Source organism: Tenrec ecaudatus, chromosome 5 (assembly GCF_050624435.1).
Source record: "Tenrec ecaudatus isolate mTenEca1 chromosome 5, mTenEca1.hap1, whole genome shotgun sequence".
In the NCBI taxonomy this organism is placed as follows: Eukaryota; Metazoa; Chordata; class Mammalia; order Afrosoricida; family Tenrecidae; genus Tenrec; species Tenrec ecaudatus.
The window spans coordinates 115,230,403-115,251,237 of record NC_134534.1 but is presented as its reverse complement, the minus strand read 5'-3'; the positions used below and the strand labels follow the sequence as shown (position 1 = coordinate 115,251,237).

Here is a 20,835-nt window from a genome sequence, read left to right as displayed (position 1 = left end):
CTGTATCTGATCCTATCGATACCTTGTGATCATGCAGGCTGGCGTGCTTCTTCCATGTGGGCTTTGTTGCTTCTCAGCTAGATGGCCACTTGTTTACCTTCAAGCCTTTAAGACCCCAGATGCTTTATCTTTTGATAGCACCATCAGCTTTCTTCACCACATTTACTTATGCACCCATTTGTCTTCTGCAATCCTGCTGGGAAGGTGAGCATCATGGAATGCCCGGTTAATAGAACAAAGTGTTCTTGTATTAAGGGAGTACTTGGGTAGAGGCCCAATGTCCATCTGCTATCTTAATACTTAACCTACAAATATATGCATATAGATCTATTTCCTCATCATCAGATAAAAATATGTTTACATATGTATATGCTTGTATTTAGACCTCTATAAATGCCCTTTGCCTCCCAGTTCTTTCCTCTATTTCCTATTACTTTCCTCTTGTTCCATTTTCATGTTCAGCCTTTATTTTTGTTTCATTAATTCCTTTCGGTTATATTGCCCTTGAACAAACCATACCAGGCCTCCTACACCCTCCTTGCCATCGATTTTGGATCACTTGTTGTTCTCTTGTCCCTGGGTTTGTTAACATCTACTTCCTTTACCCTGCCTCCTCCTCTCCCATGTCCTCCCGGAACCGTCAGTCCCATTGTTTTCTTGACTGGAGAAGAATATTGAAAGTACCATGGACTGCTAAAAGGACAATCAAATCTGTCTTGGAAGAAGTAAAGTGTTCCTTAGAGGAAAGGATGGCAAAGCTTCATCTGATATAGTTTGCAGATGATTTCAGGAGAGATCAGTCCCTGGAGAAGGACATCATGCTTATTAAAGTAGAGGGCCAGTGAAAGAGAAGAAGACTCATAAGGAGGTGGACTGACCAGTGCCTGCAACAGTGGGCTTAAGCAGAGGAATAATTAAGATGACGCAGGACTACTCAGTGTTTCCTTTCTATTGTATATAGAGACACTATGGGTTGGAACCCAACAGCAGCCTTGGTCGTATGTGAAAGGAGCCAATATGTGCTATATTTAGTGTGTTACATCTTCAGAGTGAGATATTAGTTTATAGATTTGCCCATTGTAAGATGTCATTTAATTTTAATCTGATGTGTCATTTAGAGATTAAGAGGTTGTGTGCAACAATCTTTATATTGCTTTTGAGAGATTAAGGAGTTGTTTATGAAATTAGAAAATTTAAAGTAATTTTGTAATGACTTATAGTCATGGATTCTAACAATCTATAAACTGCTAAGGACTTAAAGATTTTCTGGCTAGAGAGCATCATAGAAGTATATTTATATGTTTCTATTTCTAATTTCATATTGTGGTAAGTTGTACATATGCAATGCAAAAGCATAACAGTCACAACAGTCTTGAAAGCATACTTAATAACAAGTCTCATTTGAAATATACACTCTTGTATAGTGTGTGTGCGTGTGCATGTGCATGTTTGTCAGACAAAAAACAAAAAATGCATTCGTAACAGCAACCCAAACATAATATATCAAATTGAATTTAAAGTAAAATTAAGTAAGACTTATTCCTTGATTACTCTCTGACTAATTACATCTAATGGATAGTTTAGAAATTTTAAAATCTAAAACTATATTCTGTATTTTATATGTATATACAAATAAACATATGTATGTATATATGTCTTTATTGCTGGTTATATGCTATTTGTATTATTTCAGAATGAAGATATTGAAACAGATATTAACAAGCTAAAACCCCAGCAAGAACCAGGACGAGCTCTAGAAGAACTAAAAATGTATGAACACCTTTTCCCTGAGCTTGTTGATGATTTTCAGGTATAAACCTAAAAAATTAAGCAATTTCTTTGATTTTAATAAAGAGTTCTTATTTTTTTTCTTTCTTAGATCTATAATTACGGCTTTCATTCCTAAAAGGGGAGAATAGCATTGTTTTTCTGAGTGATGTTGGATAATTACATAAATTTCTAGAGCTGCATATTACTTATCTTACCTCAAATCAGAGACGTTGGACTAGTTTTAAAATTTTTTCTATCTTTTCATCATCATTTTTAACTGCTATCTTTATTTATTCTTAGATATTTTAAGTTATCTTAAATTTATATTTCTTTTTTCTTTGTTTTTCGTAGTTTCATTGACATATCATTAATACATCATACACTTTAATAATTCAGTCGCATCAAAAAGGGTTGTATAGTCATCACCACAATCAGTTTCAGAACAGTTTCTTCCTCCTCCTACTCATTGCTACTTACTCCCCATTTCCCTCCAACTTCCCTATCATTCCCCCAAGGCATTAAGCCACTCATCCAGTGACTCTATGGATTTGTTTTGTTTTTTATTTTAATAAATAATTTTATTGAGGCTCTTAGAACTCTTATAACAATTGGTACATCAATTTTTGGAGTCTTCTTTGTATCAATTATGTTTACTAAGATGGAGATTAAATGCTGAATAAAAAAGAGTCCTATGTATATTGAACCTATCCTTTCCTCCCCTTATAGTTTGTTATATAACCACTGGGCAGGAGGAGAGAACATTGTAGAAATTGAAATATTTTTTCATTAACAGAGAGTGACTTATTAACACTTATTAGCCTCCCTTATGGGAATATATTGTCTCAAACAGATATACCGTAAGTATGGATTAGCAAATAGTATGGCTTTAACAGATAGAAATTTGTTTTCTCACAGTATAGAAGGGTAGAAGTCCAAATTCAAGTCATTAGCTCTGGAATAGTTTTTCACAAAGTGGTTGATACCACTCCTCTTACTGGAATGTTCCAGGGAACTGTAAAAGTGGGCACCTAAACTTTATTCTTGGTGGTGAGCTATAGTAAAAAAGGTTTTAACTGCCTGGGGATTCATGAGTATTTTTAACCCCCGAAAGGTGGACGGGAGGGGGGGGTAGGGGTGGGTGGGGTGTGGGCCAAACATGTTTGCTCACCTTGTTGACCTGTATATTTTCAGACTCAAAATTGAGCCATAGGGATAAGTTCCGTTCCAGGCCTGAGGGGTGAATAAAGGCCACACATTGTCTTGGGGATTCTACTAATCGCTATCTGACTAGTACATTGGTCTTTTTATGGTTTTGACTTTTGTTTCATATATTTCTTTGATTGTATCCTGGAACATCTAAGGTTATCCCTTTCGGTGTGATTGGTAGTGCTAGCTGGGTACATCTGGTTCTTTTTGTCTCTGGGTTGTAGAGTTTGGGTTTTATGTGGTTCTTTAGTCCTCTGGACTGATTGTTTTCACGTGTCTTTGATTTTTTTCACTCTTTGTTTTGACAGGGAGGGACCCATAGTTGCACTTCAGATGGCCACTCACAAGACCATGATATCCACTCACTAGAATAGTATGTAGAAGATTGTCTTTGCGGAGTGTCCTGTGAAAGTTAATATTGATGTCTATGGTGCTGTGTCCTTAGGCTTCATGACTTACTCACTCAAGGGGTTGGTTATGCCTACGATATACACAGCAAAACATACCCCAGTCCTACAGTTTCTGCATACTCGATTTAGTGACATTTACTGTATTCTTTGATTTGTACAAGCATGCTAACCCTAAGGTTCCTATCTGATCATTTGAGTTGCTCTTGCAATTTGATCCTGTACATGTAGTTCTTAAAAGAGAATAATGCTCATGGCAGACCTTGTGTACTAGTTGAGCTAACCAGGTACATGGTTTTAAGAAGACTTTGAGGATTCTTTTGGTTGACGGTTTTAAGATTCTGTGGGGGTCTCTGATCATTAATGAATAGTTGGTGATGCCATCAGGCTATTCTGGTCTCATGGCAAAAGATGGACTTGTTCGTTTGAGGCAATTGCCCTACATTTGTCATCTGTGTCCTCTTACTGATTCTTCCTTTGCTCCAGATGGATAGAGCTTACTTGTACCTTGGATGTCCACTTGCGAGCTTTTAAGACTCCAAGCACTCATCAAAATATGAGGATAACTTAAAAAAATTTACTTTGGCTTTTCAGAAGAAAATTACTCCAAGTTAAAAGTTATCAGAGTGGATTATATGTTGGGTTCCTACCCCCATGGCAGCAGTTCGAAACCAGTCATTAGGCAAGGAATGAGGAAGCAGAAACGAAGAATCAAATGTATTATATTAGGCTTGTGAACTGGGATGTCCCATAAAGCCATGACTTTAAACTTGCAAACAGAAGAACTAAATCCTATGAGGTATTTGGATGTACCTAAGCAGCTACTTTTTTATTGGTCACTATTAATACATATTATCTATTACACATCATTTGCCTGTTCAACTTTTTATACTTGTAAATAATGTTGTAATAAACATTGTTGTACAGATCTCTTCTTTTAATTTTTTTTGGGGGGGTTATTACCTGTTATATGTGCTGTTTGATAGTTGCATTTTTAGGGTGATTTTTAAAATTACATTTTAAAAAATAGATACGGCCGCACTGTTTTCCGCAGCAGCTGCACCATTTGTATTTCTACCAACACTGGATAAGGATTTCAGTTTCTCCACATTTTCTCTAACATTTGTTATTTTCTACTTTGTTGTCTATAGTTTTCGTTCTAGATGTCCTTCGCATCTCTGATGAGACTTACTTCTAGTTATTTTGTTCTTGTAGATGTTATTGTAAATGGAATTGTTTTCCTAAGCACCCATGGAGGCTTTTCACTGTTGGTGTATAGAAACCCAACTGATTATTGTTTGTTGACCTTATACCCTGTGGCTTTGCTAAATTTCTCTGAGTGCTACAGCTTTTCTCCTGGATTTTTGGGCTTTTCTATAATAGTGGGCTTCAAAAAGTTCAGGGAAAAGTGGGAAAGAAAAGGTAATGTAATTTTTCCAAGAACCTTTTGAAGTCCCCTTATGAAAAGACATAAGGCAGGATAGAACTGCCCCTGTGAATTTCTGATACTGTAATTCTTAGTGGGAATAGAAAGCCATGTATTCTCCCAAGGAGCAGGCTGATGGTTTCAGACTGCTGACCTTGGGGACTGCAGCTAATGTGTAACCGTTATGCCAGCAAGGCTCCTTATGAGTCCGCATCAATACCATGGCAGTGTAGAGTCTTATCAAATGCAGTAAAGATAATTTTACGTTTTCAATATGGATACATTTTAATTATTTTATTGTATTACTGCTTTGGCTAGGACTTTTGGTGCAAAATTGAATGGAAATGATGTCAAAAGATACCCTTGTTCAGTCTTTCTCTATTAAGTATAATGTTGGTGATTGCCTTTTCCTATCATGCTGTTTTAAACTATGATTGTTTATTCTTAGTGAAAATTGTTTTTAGTTTCATTACTCCTTTTTTTCCATGTTAGAATTTTGGTAGTGTGAAAATTCTATATTTTAGTAGTTCTTTTAACAAGTATATGGTTGCATATTATGGGTTTTTCTTTTTAAAAAAATATTTTATCATAACATTCCATAAATCACATAAAGCAGTATTGCACAATTGCTACCACAGTCGGTTTCAAAACATTTCTTTTTTTTATACATAGATGGCCTATAATATTTTAAAAATACCATTAAACAATGTATTATTTAAAGTTAAGTATAATAGGGGATTTTTTTTTTAAGTGTAGAAAAAAATGAATTAAAATATAATAGCATCTTCCCACTTTCCCCCACTTTTTATTTTAAATCATTTTATTAGGGACTCATACACTACCCATCTTGATCCATACATACATCAATTGTGTAAAGCACATTTGTACATTCGTTGCCCTCATCATTCTCAAAATTTTTGCTCTACACCCAAGCCCCTGGAATCAGGTCCTCATTTTTTCCCCTCCCTCCCCACTCCCCCCTCCCTCATGAACCCCTGATAATTTATAAATTATTATTTTGTCATATCTGGCTCTGTCCCACATCTCCCTTCCCCCACTTTTCTGTTGTATGTCCCCCAGGGAGGGAGGAGGTCAAATGCAGGTCCTTGAAATCGGTTCCCCCTTTCCAACCCTCCCTCCCTATACCCTCCCAGTATCGCCACTCACTCCACTGGTCCTGAGGGAATCATCCGCCCTGGCTTCCCTGTGTTTCCAGTTCTCATCTGTACCAGTGTACCTCTTCTGGTCTGGTCAGGCTTTCAAGGTAGAATTCAGATCATGACAGTGGAGAGGGGGTGGGTGGGGGAAGGAAGCATTTAGGAACTAGAGGAAAGTTGTATTTTTCATCGCTGCTACGTTGCACCCTGACTGTCTCGTCTCCTCCCCCAAGACCCTTCTGTAAGGGGATGTCCAGTGGCCTACAAATGGGTTTTGTGTCTCCACTCCTCACTCCCTCGCTCATTCCCTATGGTAAGATTTTTGTTCTGATGATGCCTGATACCTGATCCCTTGACACCTTTTGATCACACAGGCTGGTGGGCTTCTTCCATGTGGGCTTTGTTGCTTCTGTGCCAGATAGCCACTTGTTTACCTTCAAACCTTTAAGACCCCAGGCGCTATCTCTTTTGATAGCCGGGAACCATCAGCTTTCTTCACCACATTTAGTTGTTCACCCACTTTGCCTTCAGCAGTTGTGTTGGGAAGGTGAGCAGCATAGAGTGCCAATTTAATAGAAGAAAGTATTCTTGCATTGAGGGAGTACTTCAGTGGAGGTCCAATGTCCCTCTGCTGCCTTAATACTAACCTTATAAATATATGCACATAGATCTATTTCCCCATCCTCATGTATAAATATATTTGCATATATATATATATATATATATATGTCTTTATCTAGACCTCTATAAATGCCCTCTGCCTCCCCTCTCTTTCCTCTATTTCCTTTGACTTTCCTCCGGTCCCACTATCATGCTCATCCCCACCAGGGTTTCAGCAATTCCTCTTAGTTGCGTTGCCCTTGATCATGCCCAGCCAGGACTCCCACACCCTTCTCACCACCAATTTGGATCACTTGTTGTTCCCTTGTCCCTGGGTTTATTAACACCACTACCTTTCCCCCCACCTCCCTGTCTCCCATGTCTCCATAGAACTATCGGTATGTGTTTTCTTCTATTGTTCATCCAGCCTATCTTATTTAGACAGACCTGTGGATATAGTAACATGCACAATAGCAAGACAGAGCACAACCTATCGACTATATACAGCAAAACAACAACAAACCAATGACGAAAACAAAACACAAGAAAGAAAAACTTGTAGTTAGTTCAAGGATTGTTTGCTGGCCTTTAGGAGTGTGTTCCAGTCCAGTCTGTTGGGGCACCATGCCTTGGCCCCAAAGTCCACCTTCAGCATTCCCTGGGGGCCTCCGAGACCGCTCCATTCCCTTGCTGTTCTGTTGCATCTCCTTAATGTTTTGCCTCGGTGTGGCAGATCCGATCGGGTATAATTCCCTCACTGTGTCTCCGGTGTTGTCACCTGTAGGGCTGTGGGTCGGTCTGTGAGGGACTTTGTGTCTCATAGTGGGGCCGGCCATGTGGTCTTCTCTGTCGACTGGCTGTTCTAATAGGGAACATCGACCTCTTGGCCTGGTGGGCCATGATGTGTTCTACCCTCTCCTCCTCCCCCTTCCTCTGCTCCATGTGCTCCGATCAGATATATTTCTCTTCTAGAACTGTAGATTCAGTGTCATCCTTTGATATAAGTTCTTCTGAGGGGAGGGGCAGATGTCCCCTTAGTAGTTGGGGTTGGGGTCGGCCGCCCAGACCTCTCCACTGGTTCCCTGCTTTACGCCAGCATGTTGCATTCACATCTTGGAGCATCGGGATGAAGTCTGGTCCCTCTTTCCCTGTGGAGACACAAACAATACCCTCCTCATGGGTGGGTTAGTGCCCTGTGCCCCTTTATCTACCCTTTTCTTTTTTATTATTATTTTTTTTTCCTTTCTCCACCTCCTTTTTTAGTTGACTACCATGTATATCCCTGTATTTGCTCTGGTCCTTGCCATATTACCTGGTTCTCACCCCAGGGATATTTGTATACCGTAGCTTTTTCCCTATGCTCCATTTGCCTTTTTTTTTTTTTTAAAAGCTTACTTCAGCAGCCTTTCAAGTATTTCTATATTTAAGTCAATGCTATCTTGAAGGATGTTTTCTCTTTTTTGCCCTCTGGGTGAGGTTGTTCTATGTGGTGGTCTCTTATTTATGCTTGGTGAGTGTTGTTCTTCTGCCCATACTGGGTCGGCAAGGATCATTTGTAGGGCTGGGTTTCTTCTAACGTATTCTTTGAGTTTTTCCTTGTCTGGGAAGACTCTTACTTCTCCGTCTATCTTGATCGATAATTTGGCTGGGTAGAGTATTCTTGGGTTTGCATTGTTTTCCTTCAATTTTTTGGAATATGTTACTCCACTCTCTCCTTCATAGTTTCTGCTGATAGGTCTGAGTATATTCTTATTTGGGAACCTTAATATGTGATTGCTTGTTTTTCCCTAGTTGCTCTCATGATTTTCTCCTTTTCCTCAAAGTTGGATAATTTAACTATTACATGCCTTGGTGACGACTTCTTGGGGTCCTTTCAGCCTCCTGAATGGTTGCCTGGTTTTCATTCACTAAGCTGGGGAAGCTTTCCACCAAAATTCTCTTACTATTGTTGCAGATGACTTTTTTGTTGTGTCTTCCTGCGGTAAGCCTATAATTCTAATGTCGTTCAGCTTCATAGCATCAGACATAGCTCTTACGTTTTCTTCAGCTTCTCTGATGATCTTATTAGGTTTTTGTTCGCGTTTGTTGAAGTCTGCTTGGCTGCCCTCCAAGTCACTGATGTGGTTCTCTGATTCCTCCAGTCACTTCTCGAGGTCCATGAGTGTGCTACTGGTTTTTGTTATCTCCTCTCTAAGCTCCTGTATTTCTCTTTGATTTATGGCTTTTACCTCTTCTATCATTTCATCCTTTTTCTGTATTGTTTCCCTCATATCCTCTATGACTCCAAGAAGCATTTTGAAAATTTCTTTCTGTGGCAGCTGTGTCTGCTTCCTCTATGCATGTCATTCTGTTCAGGACATCTTCTGGCACTGCCTTTTTCTCCTGTTTTTTCCCTGAGGTCCTTGGGGCTGATGGCTGTTTGCGTTGCGTTGTTTTAGATGAGCCAGATGCCATTTTCCTGGGAGTAGAAGAGCACTGACTGTCTCTGGGGGACTTGTAGGAATGCTTCTTCAAACTGCCTACAGCTTATTTCACTATGGAATTAACCTACCACTTTATCCTCCTGTGGCTTCCCTCTCAGGGGAGTGACCCAGAAGGGTTGCCTGCTTTGGTGTTGCGGAAGTTGAGCAGAGGTTCCTGCTGCAGCTGGAGGGTTGAGGAGTGCAGGCTGAGCTGCCTTATGCCTCCAGGCACACAGGCAGGAATTTCCCAGTAAGAAGTTGAGCTGAGTATTCCTCTTATCTCCCTGGCCAGCTAGCTTATACTCAAACGTCTCTCACAGTCTCTGGGCTGTAGCTCCTAGCTGAGTTACTTCTTATGCTGATTTATGTTAAGGGCCTCCCTTGGAGTTGAGCAACCAGACTTGGATTTGAGTTTTAAACCAATAATATATATTTTTCCCCTTTTTTATTTTTGCTTGTGATGTGCTAGGATTTGGGGGCTGTCGGGCTGGCCCCCAGAGGGGGAGATCCAGCGTATTAGGTGGGTTGCTTCCTTCTCAGCCAAATGGAACTAAATTTACTCACTGGACTCCCAACTTTCCGCTTATATTCTCCCACACCGCGATCTTCCTAAGGTAATACTATATTTTTTCTTTTACTCTATATTGTGGCTACCCGCCACCATTCCCCTGGCCGTGGGCTCAAGGCAGTCAACCACGTGGAGAGCTCTGGAGAGAGGTTCCCCTCATGTCTGGGATTCTGTCCCCTCTATGCCATCTGCCTGCAGAGATCGCTTCTCCTGGCAAGGGCACAGCAGGCGCCTGTGGCCTCTCCAAAGCTAGAGCACTTTAAAGCATTCTTGGTTTGTTTTGTGAGTGGAAATCCCACCCAAAAAGGGGTTCAGGAGAATCCCTGGTACCCTAGTTCTAATTTCTGGACTCCACCTCCCCGTTTCCTTCGCCTTACCTCCCAATTTTCTTGTCTGGCAGCTGGAGCTCCGGAGGGATGAGTCCTATCTGGTTGCCATTTCCTTCCCCCTCCTGGGTTTCTCTTTTTTACCCTTTTGGTTTAAATTTGATTTAAAGTTTTAATGAAATAGTATATTCACAAACTTTAAAGAATCAAATGATTTTACATAATTTAATCAGGACAAATACTAACCCCTCTGCCACCAGTGATTCACTTTTAGAATGATTTTGAAATTAACCCACATTTGTAAATAAAAGTTTCATGTCTTGATTTTTCATGCTTTTTCTTTATTTTGCATTATTGTCTCAAGATTGGCACTCATTAATGTTCCGCCAAATATTTTCTCTCTTTCCACAGATTGTCTTTTTATTTTGTTGATAGTGCATCTTTATCTATTTTGGGGCTTGATTATAACAATTATAACCTTTCCCTCCTTTCCTTTGGTCGCTAGTACTTTTGGTGTTAGACTTAACAATCTGTTGTCTAATTGACTATTTTGAAACTTTACCCTTATCTCTTCTTTTTGGAGTTTAATGGTCCTAGTCATATTTAAGCCATCTATCCATTTTGAATTGATTTTTGTCTATAGTTTGAAGATGGGCCCGACTTTATTCTTTAACTTGTGGATTTGGCATCCGTATGAAAGTCATTGCCCATCGGTGTAAGGATTTATTTCCAGACTTTAATTCTATTGCACTGGTCTGCATTAGCACTGCACTGTTTTGATTACTTGAGCTTTTTGTAATATGTTTTTAAATTGAGAAGTTTGTGTTCTCTTTGTTAAATTTATTCAAGATTGTTTTGCCTATTTGGGACCTATGCAATTCCTTTTGAATTTGAGGGTTTTATGATCTTAGTTTTGTTGATACGTTTTAATACTCACAGATAAAAGATTAAACTTATTCTTATTTTTTATTTTCAAAGGACTATGATTTAATCTCCAAAGAACCAAAGCCTTTTGTATTTGAAGGAAAAATATGTGGCCCTATTGTTGTTCCTACAGCAGGAGAGGAACCATCTGGGAATTCAGGTGATTTAGGAAAAGGCATTGCAATGAAGGAGAATATGTCTCCTTCTGGAGGTGAAGATGGTAAGAAGCCTACCTTTACGAATCTAGCAAAAGAAGATAATGACCGAATATTACCACAACCATTGGATGATCAAAATAGGACTATCTCACCAGTCCATGGAGTAAATAATGATATTGTGAAGGCCTTGGACCGAATTACATTACAGAATATTCCATCTCAAGCATCCCTGGGTTTTACTGCAGGGGGAGTGAAGAAGGACTGCAATCTCCCCCTTACTGTCCTTACGTGCACTAAAGCATGTCCACACGTGGCTACTTGTGGAAATGTTTTGTTTGAGGGAAGAACAGTTCAGCTAGGGAAGCTTTGCTGTACTGGAGTAGAAACTGAAGAGGATGAAGATACTGAGTCTAATACATCAGTGGAACAAGCCTCTGTTGATGTAACTGATGGACCAACACTCCATGACTCAGATCTGTATGTTGAGATTGTGAAAAATACAAAGTCTGTTCCAGAATATTCAGAGGTGGCTTATCCTGATTATTTTGGTCATGTTCCACCTCCATTCAAAGAACCTATTTTAGAAAGGCCTTACGGTGTACAAAGGTGGGTTGCAGATTTCCTTGTCCTTCTTAAATAATACAGGTGTCAAAATATGAAGCAAACTTTTAAAAATTTACTTTGTTCAGAAGAAAATTACTTATAAGTTAAAAGTTATTAGAATGGATTACATGTTGGGTTACTAACTCCGTGGACAGCATTTTGAAGCCAGTCACCTCATGGAGAAAGATGAGGCTTTCTACTTCCATAAAGGTTTATGATCCTGGAAACCCACAGGTGCAGTTCTACTGTCCTGTAGAAATGAGAGTTGGCTTTTGTGTTTTAAAGACAGCTGTGATAGTATACAAGTAAAAATGCAAAAGAGATGAAACTCAAGAGCTCCAAACCACAGAAAACCCAATAATTTAAGTCTGGTAACAATTTGTAATGAGAAAGAGGACTGGGTTGTAAAATGCCTTCAAAGGTTAAGTGATCCATGCCATTCCAGATATTTAGATTACTTTGCCGGTAGAGTTAAATCTTACTGATTTTCATAAATTTTAAAAAGATGTCTTCTGGTTTGTTGCACAAGAAATAAGTCATAACATATGAAACCATCTAAAACTACCAGCTAGTTTGCATCACTATATATTTTGTACAGTGGTGACTTTTGCTTAGTTCAATTGTTTGTATAACCCCCCTATTAAACTATATATGCTATATTGCAGAGAATGCTTATCATATTTCCCATTTCCCTATCATATTTCACATACTTATCAGGATATCAGTGCTTGATCTGAGACAGGAATCTAACCATATTTTGTTGAAACAGTATGGCTGTATTGTTGTTATTTAAATTATAGAGCTTTCCCCATAATGTTGGTTACCTTAGGAATAGTGACTGACAACAACAACAACAAATTTAAATATTCACAAATTGTGTAGCAGACAATAATACTTTGATATTTGAAGTATATTAATTGCTTTATCTACTTCCTTTCTAAATATTTGTCATGTATTTATGAGGAAGTTTTGATGATTATTCTAGCCTCTATATGCTATACCTCAAAGCCTTATCTCAAAGCTTTCTTCCCCTCTTATCCATCATTTTTTAATGGTAAAAAAATGTTCAGGGTTACTTGTTTCTTTAGGTAGCATTACTTTGAAGCTGACAGAACAAATGCATGTAGTAGAAATAGTGGGATAGTTAGCTTCGACTTGTTGAGAGGGGTCATGCAGTAGGATGTGCTCTGAAAGTCAAGTCAAAATGATTAGATTCTAGAATTGGTCCTCCTACTATCTCTTTGTGTGTGTTTGAGCAAATAACCTTTCTCAAAAAATGAGTGTGTCACATTTATTGCAACCAAGTATTGTCTCAGTTGTGTGTGTGTGTGTGTGTGTGCGTGTGTGCGCGCGCGCATGCACACGCTTGTAAAGCCAAAGAAAAGTTTACTAGTCATTCACTAGTTCCTGGCTAGGAAAATACGGCCTGCTTGCCCACTTTGGCCAACTACTTGTGGTTAGCCAGCAAGCTGAAAATGGGTTTTTGTTTTTTTCACAGTGTAAATGGTTGAGGAAAATAAAACATAAATTAATTTTGGACAATTTACATACATTCATTTTTCAATATCTATAAATAGTTTTATGGGACCATATCTCTGTCCTTTAATGAACTGTTTTTGCCTGACTTGCGCAACTTTTGTGGAGTTGAGTAGTAACGACAGAGACCCCAGGACCCTATACAAAGCTTAAAATATATCTGGCCGTATACAGGAAAAAGGAGCCCTGGTAGCATAGTGGTTACAAGTTGAGCGGCATACTGCAGGTTCAGCAGTTTGAAACTCCCAGCTGCTCTGAGGGAGAAAGATGGGCTTTGTACTCCCATAAGTAGTTAGTCTTGGAACTGCCCTGCTCTTTAGGGTTGCTATGAGTCAGTGTCAGCTGGATGACAGTGACTTTGCTTTCAGTTTTTGGTTGTGTGTCTACACAGATACACACATTCATATGGTGGTAAATATACACGTACCCAAATATTTGACATTTCAATAGTCTTCACCTGTGCTACCAGTGATATTAATTATATTTATTATATAATTCAGCCTTTACCCTTTTGTTCCCAAATTCTACCATCACCTTAACAGAAGCTCACTATTTCCTACATATTGATCTCTGTGTAATTGAAAAAAAATTCTAGTTGTATTTTATAATACATTAATATGCATTTATTCTATTTATATTATAGAAGAGAGGCATAAATTATCAAATAAGGAAATACCATTAATTAACATTTAACTACAAAGATAGGTTCAACTTCACTAAAAATAAGACATGCAAGCAAATTGTCAAATCCATTTTGATGAAATTCCTGTTCTGTTGTATTAGAGAAAGAAAAAATCTTTACAAAATCTCTAGCTCTTTTTGGTCTCTGCTGTTTTTAATAATGCAATTACTTTTCAGAAGGTTTTTTGGTGAATCTGTGCCATTTCTCTGTAGAAAGGTATAATAGACATTCAAGATTTTTTTTTTGCCGGGGGGATGCAAGGGAGGTGGCACAGAGGGGGTTACTAATGGGCTTGTGTTATGTATTTTATGGTTACCTATTTGAACTTATATGCTTAAAAATTTTGACTGTTGTTATGTATTGATGGGAGAAAGATTAGGCTATGAGTCAGGAGTTTTGGGTATGTATTGATAATTTTTCTCTATAAATATATACTGACAGGGATTATTATTTCTCTTTGTTTATGAAATTTTTAGCAATTACATTTTTTAATCTAAAACTTGTTTTGGAGAAAGTGGTGTGTTGTCACATAATAATGGATTTAGGCCAAAATTTGTTCATGCCTTTTGTTTATGATTTAGGACAAAAATTGCTCAGGATATTGAGAGACTGATTCATCAGAGTGACATCATAGACCGAGTGGTATATGACTTAGATAACCCAAAGTAAGTGCAATTTAAAAACTTTTTTTGGTTTGTTTTTATTGTAAAATTTCAGCCTTAACCCCTGGCTATGAGCAAAGAGACACCTGATTGGTGGTGGTGCTCTTATATCAGTCAGGGGCAGAGCAGACTGGCAGCCCTTTGTTCATCCTAGCTTGATGCCTGGATCGTGGCCAGAGCTGTTTCATGCCTAGGGCACATTAAAAAGAAAAATTCAGTCTTATTTTTAAAAGATAAAAATTGGAATTTACTTCCACCTGGTTTATCCTCATTGTGCTCTCTTTCACCTTTTCTTAGAGATGTATTGGCGAATCTTAGAGATGTATTGGCGAATCTTGGTTATTTATTTGGATTATATCATAAGCCTTGGTTCTTATGTAGATTTTTAAAATAGGTTTATTAACAAAGATCACAAATGGATACTCTGCTTCAAAAAATCTTAAAATTGAGTATACTAATTCATGTGAAAATCTAGTATGACCCTCAGTATTGGGCCTCATTTCCTTGGGGAATGAAGTTGTCATCGGCTTTAGAAGGGACATGTGTTTGCTAATTCTTCACAGTTCCCACTTTTCCCTCTGTCTCCTACTATTTATAATTTATTTAAGTTGTCTAAGTTACTTGCTGATCTTGGAAGCATTTGTCACCTCTGATTTCCGTGCTTGTGTCTTTTACAATGCAGGATTGGTAACGACATTATAGTGTATGGTTTGAGTATAAGTAAGTAAAGTTAGAAAGTTAAGTGCAATTACTATTCAGTCATTTGCCTCCCTCAGAGGGCTAAGTGAAATGCGTTTTGTATTAGGTTCCTAATGGCCAGGCCAGTGGCTCACACCCACCAGCAGTGGAAAGATGGATCCAGTCTACTCCTGTAAAGATTTGCAGTAGAGAGCTCGACTCTGCCCTCCCTACAGTGTCACCATGAGTTGCAGTGGACTCAATGGTAGAATGTTTGATTCCCTCTTGGAATCAAATTAGCCCTCAGCTGATTTCCCTGTACAAACAATGTCAAATTTTTGTGATCTTACTTATGAACGACTTTAAGGTTCTTGTTAGATAAGCGTATACAGGCCTATTAAAGCTAGTGACTTCATCTGAGATAATATTTTTAAAAATAAAAGAAACATCTAGCTTATTTATAAGTCTCTTAGTCATTTCACAGTTTATAATTCCATGTCTTGTAGATCCAGGCAGATGCAGATAAAAACAGAAATGCCAGCATCTCACTACTGTGCTGCTTGTAACTAAACAACGTTGGATAGACTGTTTTACTCTTGTGGAGCTATTTGTGATAAATCAGACATCCAAAGAGACTAACTAGAACAGTGACTGCCACTTGTAAGGCTCTTAGTAAATGTTCCTGCAGTTAGGAATATATCAAATGCCAACAATAGTACTTGTTCGCTTTTGGTGCTAATTAAATAATCGCTCATCAAGCTCTCTAAATTGAAAAGAAATTTTTAACTGAGATTTGTATAGTTTATTGAATTTTCACTACTTATGGCAGGTCATATGGATTTTACAAAAATGAATCTTTTTCACATGATAATGGGCTTTAAAAAAATAATATTCTCTCAGCTATGTAAAGATCATCCTCCGTATAAACTTGCGAATGACTCTAGTTATAGTTTTCTGTCAACATAAATTAGAGTTTGTACTTTGCTTATGTTCTTCCTTTTAAAAAAAATGAAGAAGGCAATATGACAGCATAGTTTTCTCTTACCTCTTTAAATGCAGTATATTTTGTTAAGCTTTCAAATTTTTCTTTAGTTATATCATTCCAGAAGAAGGAGATATCTTGAAGTTTAACTCCAAATTTGAATCTGGGAATCTGCGCAAAGTAATTCAAATTAGAAAGTAAGTCTGTTAAGATTTTAAAATTTTGTATGTATTTGTATTTTTCTAGTTTTCATTAGACTTATTATCTCTTCTCAGAAATGAATATGATCTCATTCTGAACTCGGATATAAATAGCAATCATTATCATCAGTGGTTTTACTTTGAAGTCAGTGGAATGAGACCAAGTGTGGCGTATAGGTTTAACATCATTAACTGTGAAAAATCCAACAGTCAATTTAATTATGGTAAGATCATTTATTTTCCCAATTGACAGAACTTGTAGGCATCTTAATTATATGACAAAAGGTTGTTTTTTTTTTAAACTATATTATCACCATTTTCCTAATGTTTGAGTATTCTTTTTCCCTGACTAGCATACTTGATATGCTGCAGTGTTGGAAATTGACTGGGCCTTGATTTGTTGGTGAAAAGAATTACACTTGCAGAAGAAACACTACTTGGTATTTGTGTTGATTTCACCCACAAGTACAGTTAAAGAGTTATGAATGCTGCTTAGAATCAAGTTTTTCATATAAACTAATCCAGATGAAAACAAATATGAAAGTCTTTTATTTTAAATAGAATAATTTGGGAATAACTATAAATTCCTAGGAAGTTTAAAAATGATGACGAAATCCTATGTTCTCTTCACTAAGTCTCTAATGGTATAGCTTACATAACTGTAGAACAAGGTCAAAACCAGGACATTGACAAAGGCATTCCATAAAAGTGTATAATTCTGTGCCATTTCATCATGTTTGTAGATTCATGTAACATTAGCACCATAAAGACAAAACGATTCCATCACCACAAAGATCTCCTTTAAGCTATAGTTTCATAGTTTACCCTTAAGTATAATATTTTCTATAGGTTAATTTTTATATTTATATCTAGTTGAAGTTCACTTCTTTTCAGTTTCCTGACAGTTTCTATAAATGAATAGTGTTAATTTTTGTCGCTTGCAGCTGTGTCAAATTCAGTGCCTGCCCCACCCATGGCTGGCACTGGCCCAAAAGGCTGCCACAGAGACACTGTAACTCATGGGCCCTGTTCCTCTGGTGAGGCTCAGGGATAAATTTTGTTACAGACAATGAGAAGAGGAAAAAAAAATTTTTGTCGCATACTTTTATTTTGCATCAGTTGATATAATTGTATCATTTTTCTTTCTAATACAACGTATTACTTTGTTTTGTTTTTTTAACCTTTTATCATGAATCTGGGGGAAGGGTCACAGAGCAGACCATTACTTTTACATCCAGTAATTTTTACATATTTTCTGGAATCGCATTGATATAAATGAGTTCTTTCACATCTTTCTTGTGTTTCCTGTTTCTGTTCTTCCTTCTCTCCTAGCCCCTCTGAACTTTGTTGTTGGATAAGTGCTGTCCTTTGACTGCAAATGGTTGATTATTCTAATGCACAGACCTCGCTAGGGTTACTGTTCCCATTGTAGACATGACTTTTGTTTGGCTGAAAATTGAGCTATGGTGGTAAATTCCGTTTCCGACCTATCTGACCAGTAAAAAGAAAACCTCTTTTGTGATTTAAAATTTTTCACTATATTTTTCTCCCACTTCATCCAGGGCCTTCTATTATGGTAGATTGTTAATGATAGCTGGGCACCATCTAGTTCTTCTGGTTACAGGGTTCATGGAGACTGGTGTTCATGTGGTTTACATGGGCTCATTGGTTCCATATGGTTTTGATTGTCCTCACCACTGTGTCGATCTGTTTTATTGAGACTTCTTCCCCCCCCCCCCCCCCGACCTTCTACTGTACTAGGCATGGTATTCTCAAGAGACTGTTCCCTCCTGATAATATGTCCAAACTATGTGAAATGAAGTTTCAGCACCCTCATTTGTATGGAACATTCTGGCTGTACTTCCTCCAAGACAGATTATTTCGTTTTTCTGGTAGTTTATAGTTTTTCCAATATCCTTTGCCATCACCATAATTCAAATGCATCTGTTTCCCTTAATCATTGTCCAGCTTTCACATGCATGTGTGGTGATTGAGAATACCTTGACCTGGGTTAGGCTCACCTTAGTTCTCAAAGTAACAACGCTGCTCACTAATATTTTAAAGAGGGCTTGTGGAGCAGATTTGCCCAGTGTAATATTTCATTTGATTTTTTGACCGATGCTTCTATTAGCATTTATTGGGGATTGAAAACTTTAATTTCTTCACTGTTTATCATGATGCTACTTGTTGGCTCTGTGAGGATTTTGTTTACATTAGGTTGTAAACACTGAAGGCTGTATTCTTTGATTTTCCTCTGTAAGTGCCTCCAAGTCCTCTTCACTTGATAGTACAAGAGTTTTCCATCTGCATATTATAGGTTTCATTGAATGATCCTGCAATTTAGATAATCACATTATTCTTTATTTGACCCAACTTCTTCTATCATTTGCCCAGCATACAGATTGACTAAGTATGGTGAAAGGATACAATCTTTCTGGTTGTATTAGATTCGGTTCTCTTGAGAAGCAAAATCAGTGTTTAGAAAGAGATTTGTATCAAGAAATGGCTTACCACAGAAATGGCTTACCACAGTTGTAGAAGTATGTAAGTCAGACTGGTTCAAGTCAAGGTTCTCTTGACTTGGGTAACTGTGGCAGCTGACATTTAGGAAGCAGAGTGATGAAGTAGGAGGGCCATAGGTTGGGGGATGCAGAAGTAAATGATTCCGAGATCAGGTGAATCAGTCCAAGGTTGGCAGTCCACTGATCGCATGTGGGATGGACAGGCAACACAAGAAGAGATTAACAAACCAGATGCAGGATCCACATCCTGCAGAAGGTGAAGGGGCAAAAAGAGCTTTTCTCTGCTCCGGGTTTCCTTCTTATACGAAAAGGCCACACCCCCAAGGAGAGGTCATTAGGCTCAGACCTAATAGGTTGTGCTCCACCCCTACCTTCTCTCAAGACTATATTTAACACAAACTCCAACCATCAAACTGGTATTCTCAGCTTTTGAGCCAAGGTCTACCTGTTATAAGCTGTTATTTGCTCAGGTAGGTAGGACAAAAAGGTTCATCTTGCATTTCTTCAGGAAGACTTTAGGTCTTGAGACATAGTGTTCATTGGATTTTTCTGAATCCTACTCCTTGTATCTTAGTAAGATTTAATAGATAATGCTTCCAAGATTTTGAAAAGAAGTTGTCTTTGTGTTTTTATTTCCGTATCTCTATAAGAATTTAGTGAGGAATTGGTAGAAAATATTGTTAGGTATATGTAATTTTTCACTAGATGTTAGTTTTGATTAGTACAGTTAGAAGAAATGAAAGTTTATTTTAATAAACTGGAATTCAACATTCTAAGAAATCTTAAGTACGTAGTTAGTATTGTATTTTTTATACCCATTTTGAATTTGTATCAGATGGTACTATTGACTAAAGAAAATACATTTTGCACTGGAAACTTCATCAGTTGGTAGGATTTATTTAATTTTCATGTGCAAATGAAATCCAGAGAGTAGTTTATTTTCTATTAAATTTTATTTCTTGATCTTTTGATTAGGGCATGGTGGTTGGCAAATTTTTATAGAGGCCTTTTTCTTTTTGTAATCATTTTATTGGGGGTTCATATAACTCATCACAATCCATACATACATCAATTGTATAAAGCACATTTGTACTTTCTTTTTTTTAATTTTTTTATTTTTATTTTAACAATTTATTGGGGCTCATACAATTCTTTTCATAGTTCATACATATACATACATCAATTGTATAAAGCACATCTGTACACTCTTTGCCCTAATCATTTTTTTCTCTTTTCTTCTTTTACATTTTATTAGGGACTCATACAACTCTTACCTCAATCCATACATATACATACATCAATTGTATAAAGCACATCCATACATTCCCTGCCCCAATCATTCTCAAGGCATTTGCTCTCCACTTAAGCCCCTTGCATCAGGTCCTCTTTTTTTTCCCCCCTCCCTCCCCATTCCCCCCTCCCTCATATGCCCTTGGTAATTTATACATCGTTATTTTGTCATATCTTGCCCTATCCGGAGTCTCCCTTCCCCCCTTCTCTGCTGTCCCTCTCCCAGGGAAGAGGTCACATGTGGATCCTTGTAATCAGTTCCCCCTTTCCAACCCACTCACCCATCACTCTCCCAGCATCGTCCCTCACACCCTTGGTCCTGAAGGTATCATCCACCCTGGATTCCCTGTACCTCCAGCCCTCATATGTACCAGTGTACAGCCTCTGTCCTATCCAGCCCTGCAAGGTAGAATTCGGATCATGGTAGTTGGGGGGAGGAAGCATCCAGGATCTGGGGGAAAGCTGTGTTCTCCATCGATACTACCTCACACCCTAATTAACCCATCTCCTCTCCTAAACCCCTCTATGAGGGGATCTCCATTGGCCGACACTTGGGCCTTGGGTCTCCACTCTGCACTTCCCCCTTCATTTAATATGATATATATACATATATATATATACATATACACATATACACATATATACACATACATACACACACTTATATCTTTTTTAT

The 20,835-nt window shown here is 37.9% G+C and overlaps 1 protein-coding gene and 2 non-coding genes across 8 annotated transcripts in view; all 3 read left to right on the top strand.

Annotated features, from left to right (window-relative positions):
• AGTPBP1 (ATP/GTP binding carboxypeptidase 1) overlaps positions 1-20,835 on the top strand; it is a 214,653-nt gene that overhangs the window by 78,601 nt on the left and 115,217 nt on the right. For all 6 annotated transcript variants that reach the window (XM_075549853.1, XM_075549854.1, XM_075549852.1 and 3 more), the window contains exons 13-17: positions 1,694-1,810; positions 10,901-11,610; positions 14,407-14,490; positions 16,258-16,344; positions 16,423-16,571. In XM_075549853.1, coding sequence (XP_075405968.1) covers positions 1,694-1,810; positions 10,901-11,610; positions 14,407-14,490; positions 16,258-16,344; positions 16,423-16,571 — 1,147 coding nt within the window. The remainder of the gene's footprint in view (positions 1-1,693; positions 1,811-10,900; positions 11,611-14,406; positions 14,491-16,257; positions 16,345-16,422; positions 16,572-20,835) is intronic.
• Positions 14,547-14,690, top strand: LOC142449697 (small nucleolar RNA SNORA48). Its single transcript, XR_012784816.1, has one exon. It is a non-coding gene; the product is annotated as a small nucleolar RNA SNORA48 (small nucleolar RNA).
• LOC142449619 (small nucleolar RNA SNORA5) lies at positions 17,287-17,419 on the top strand. The gene has a single exon (XR_012784752.1). It is a non-coding gene; the product is annotated as a small nucleolar RNA SNORA5 (small nucleolar RNA).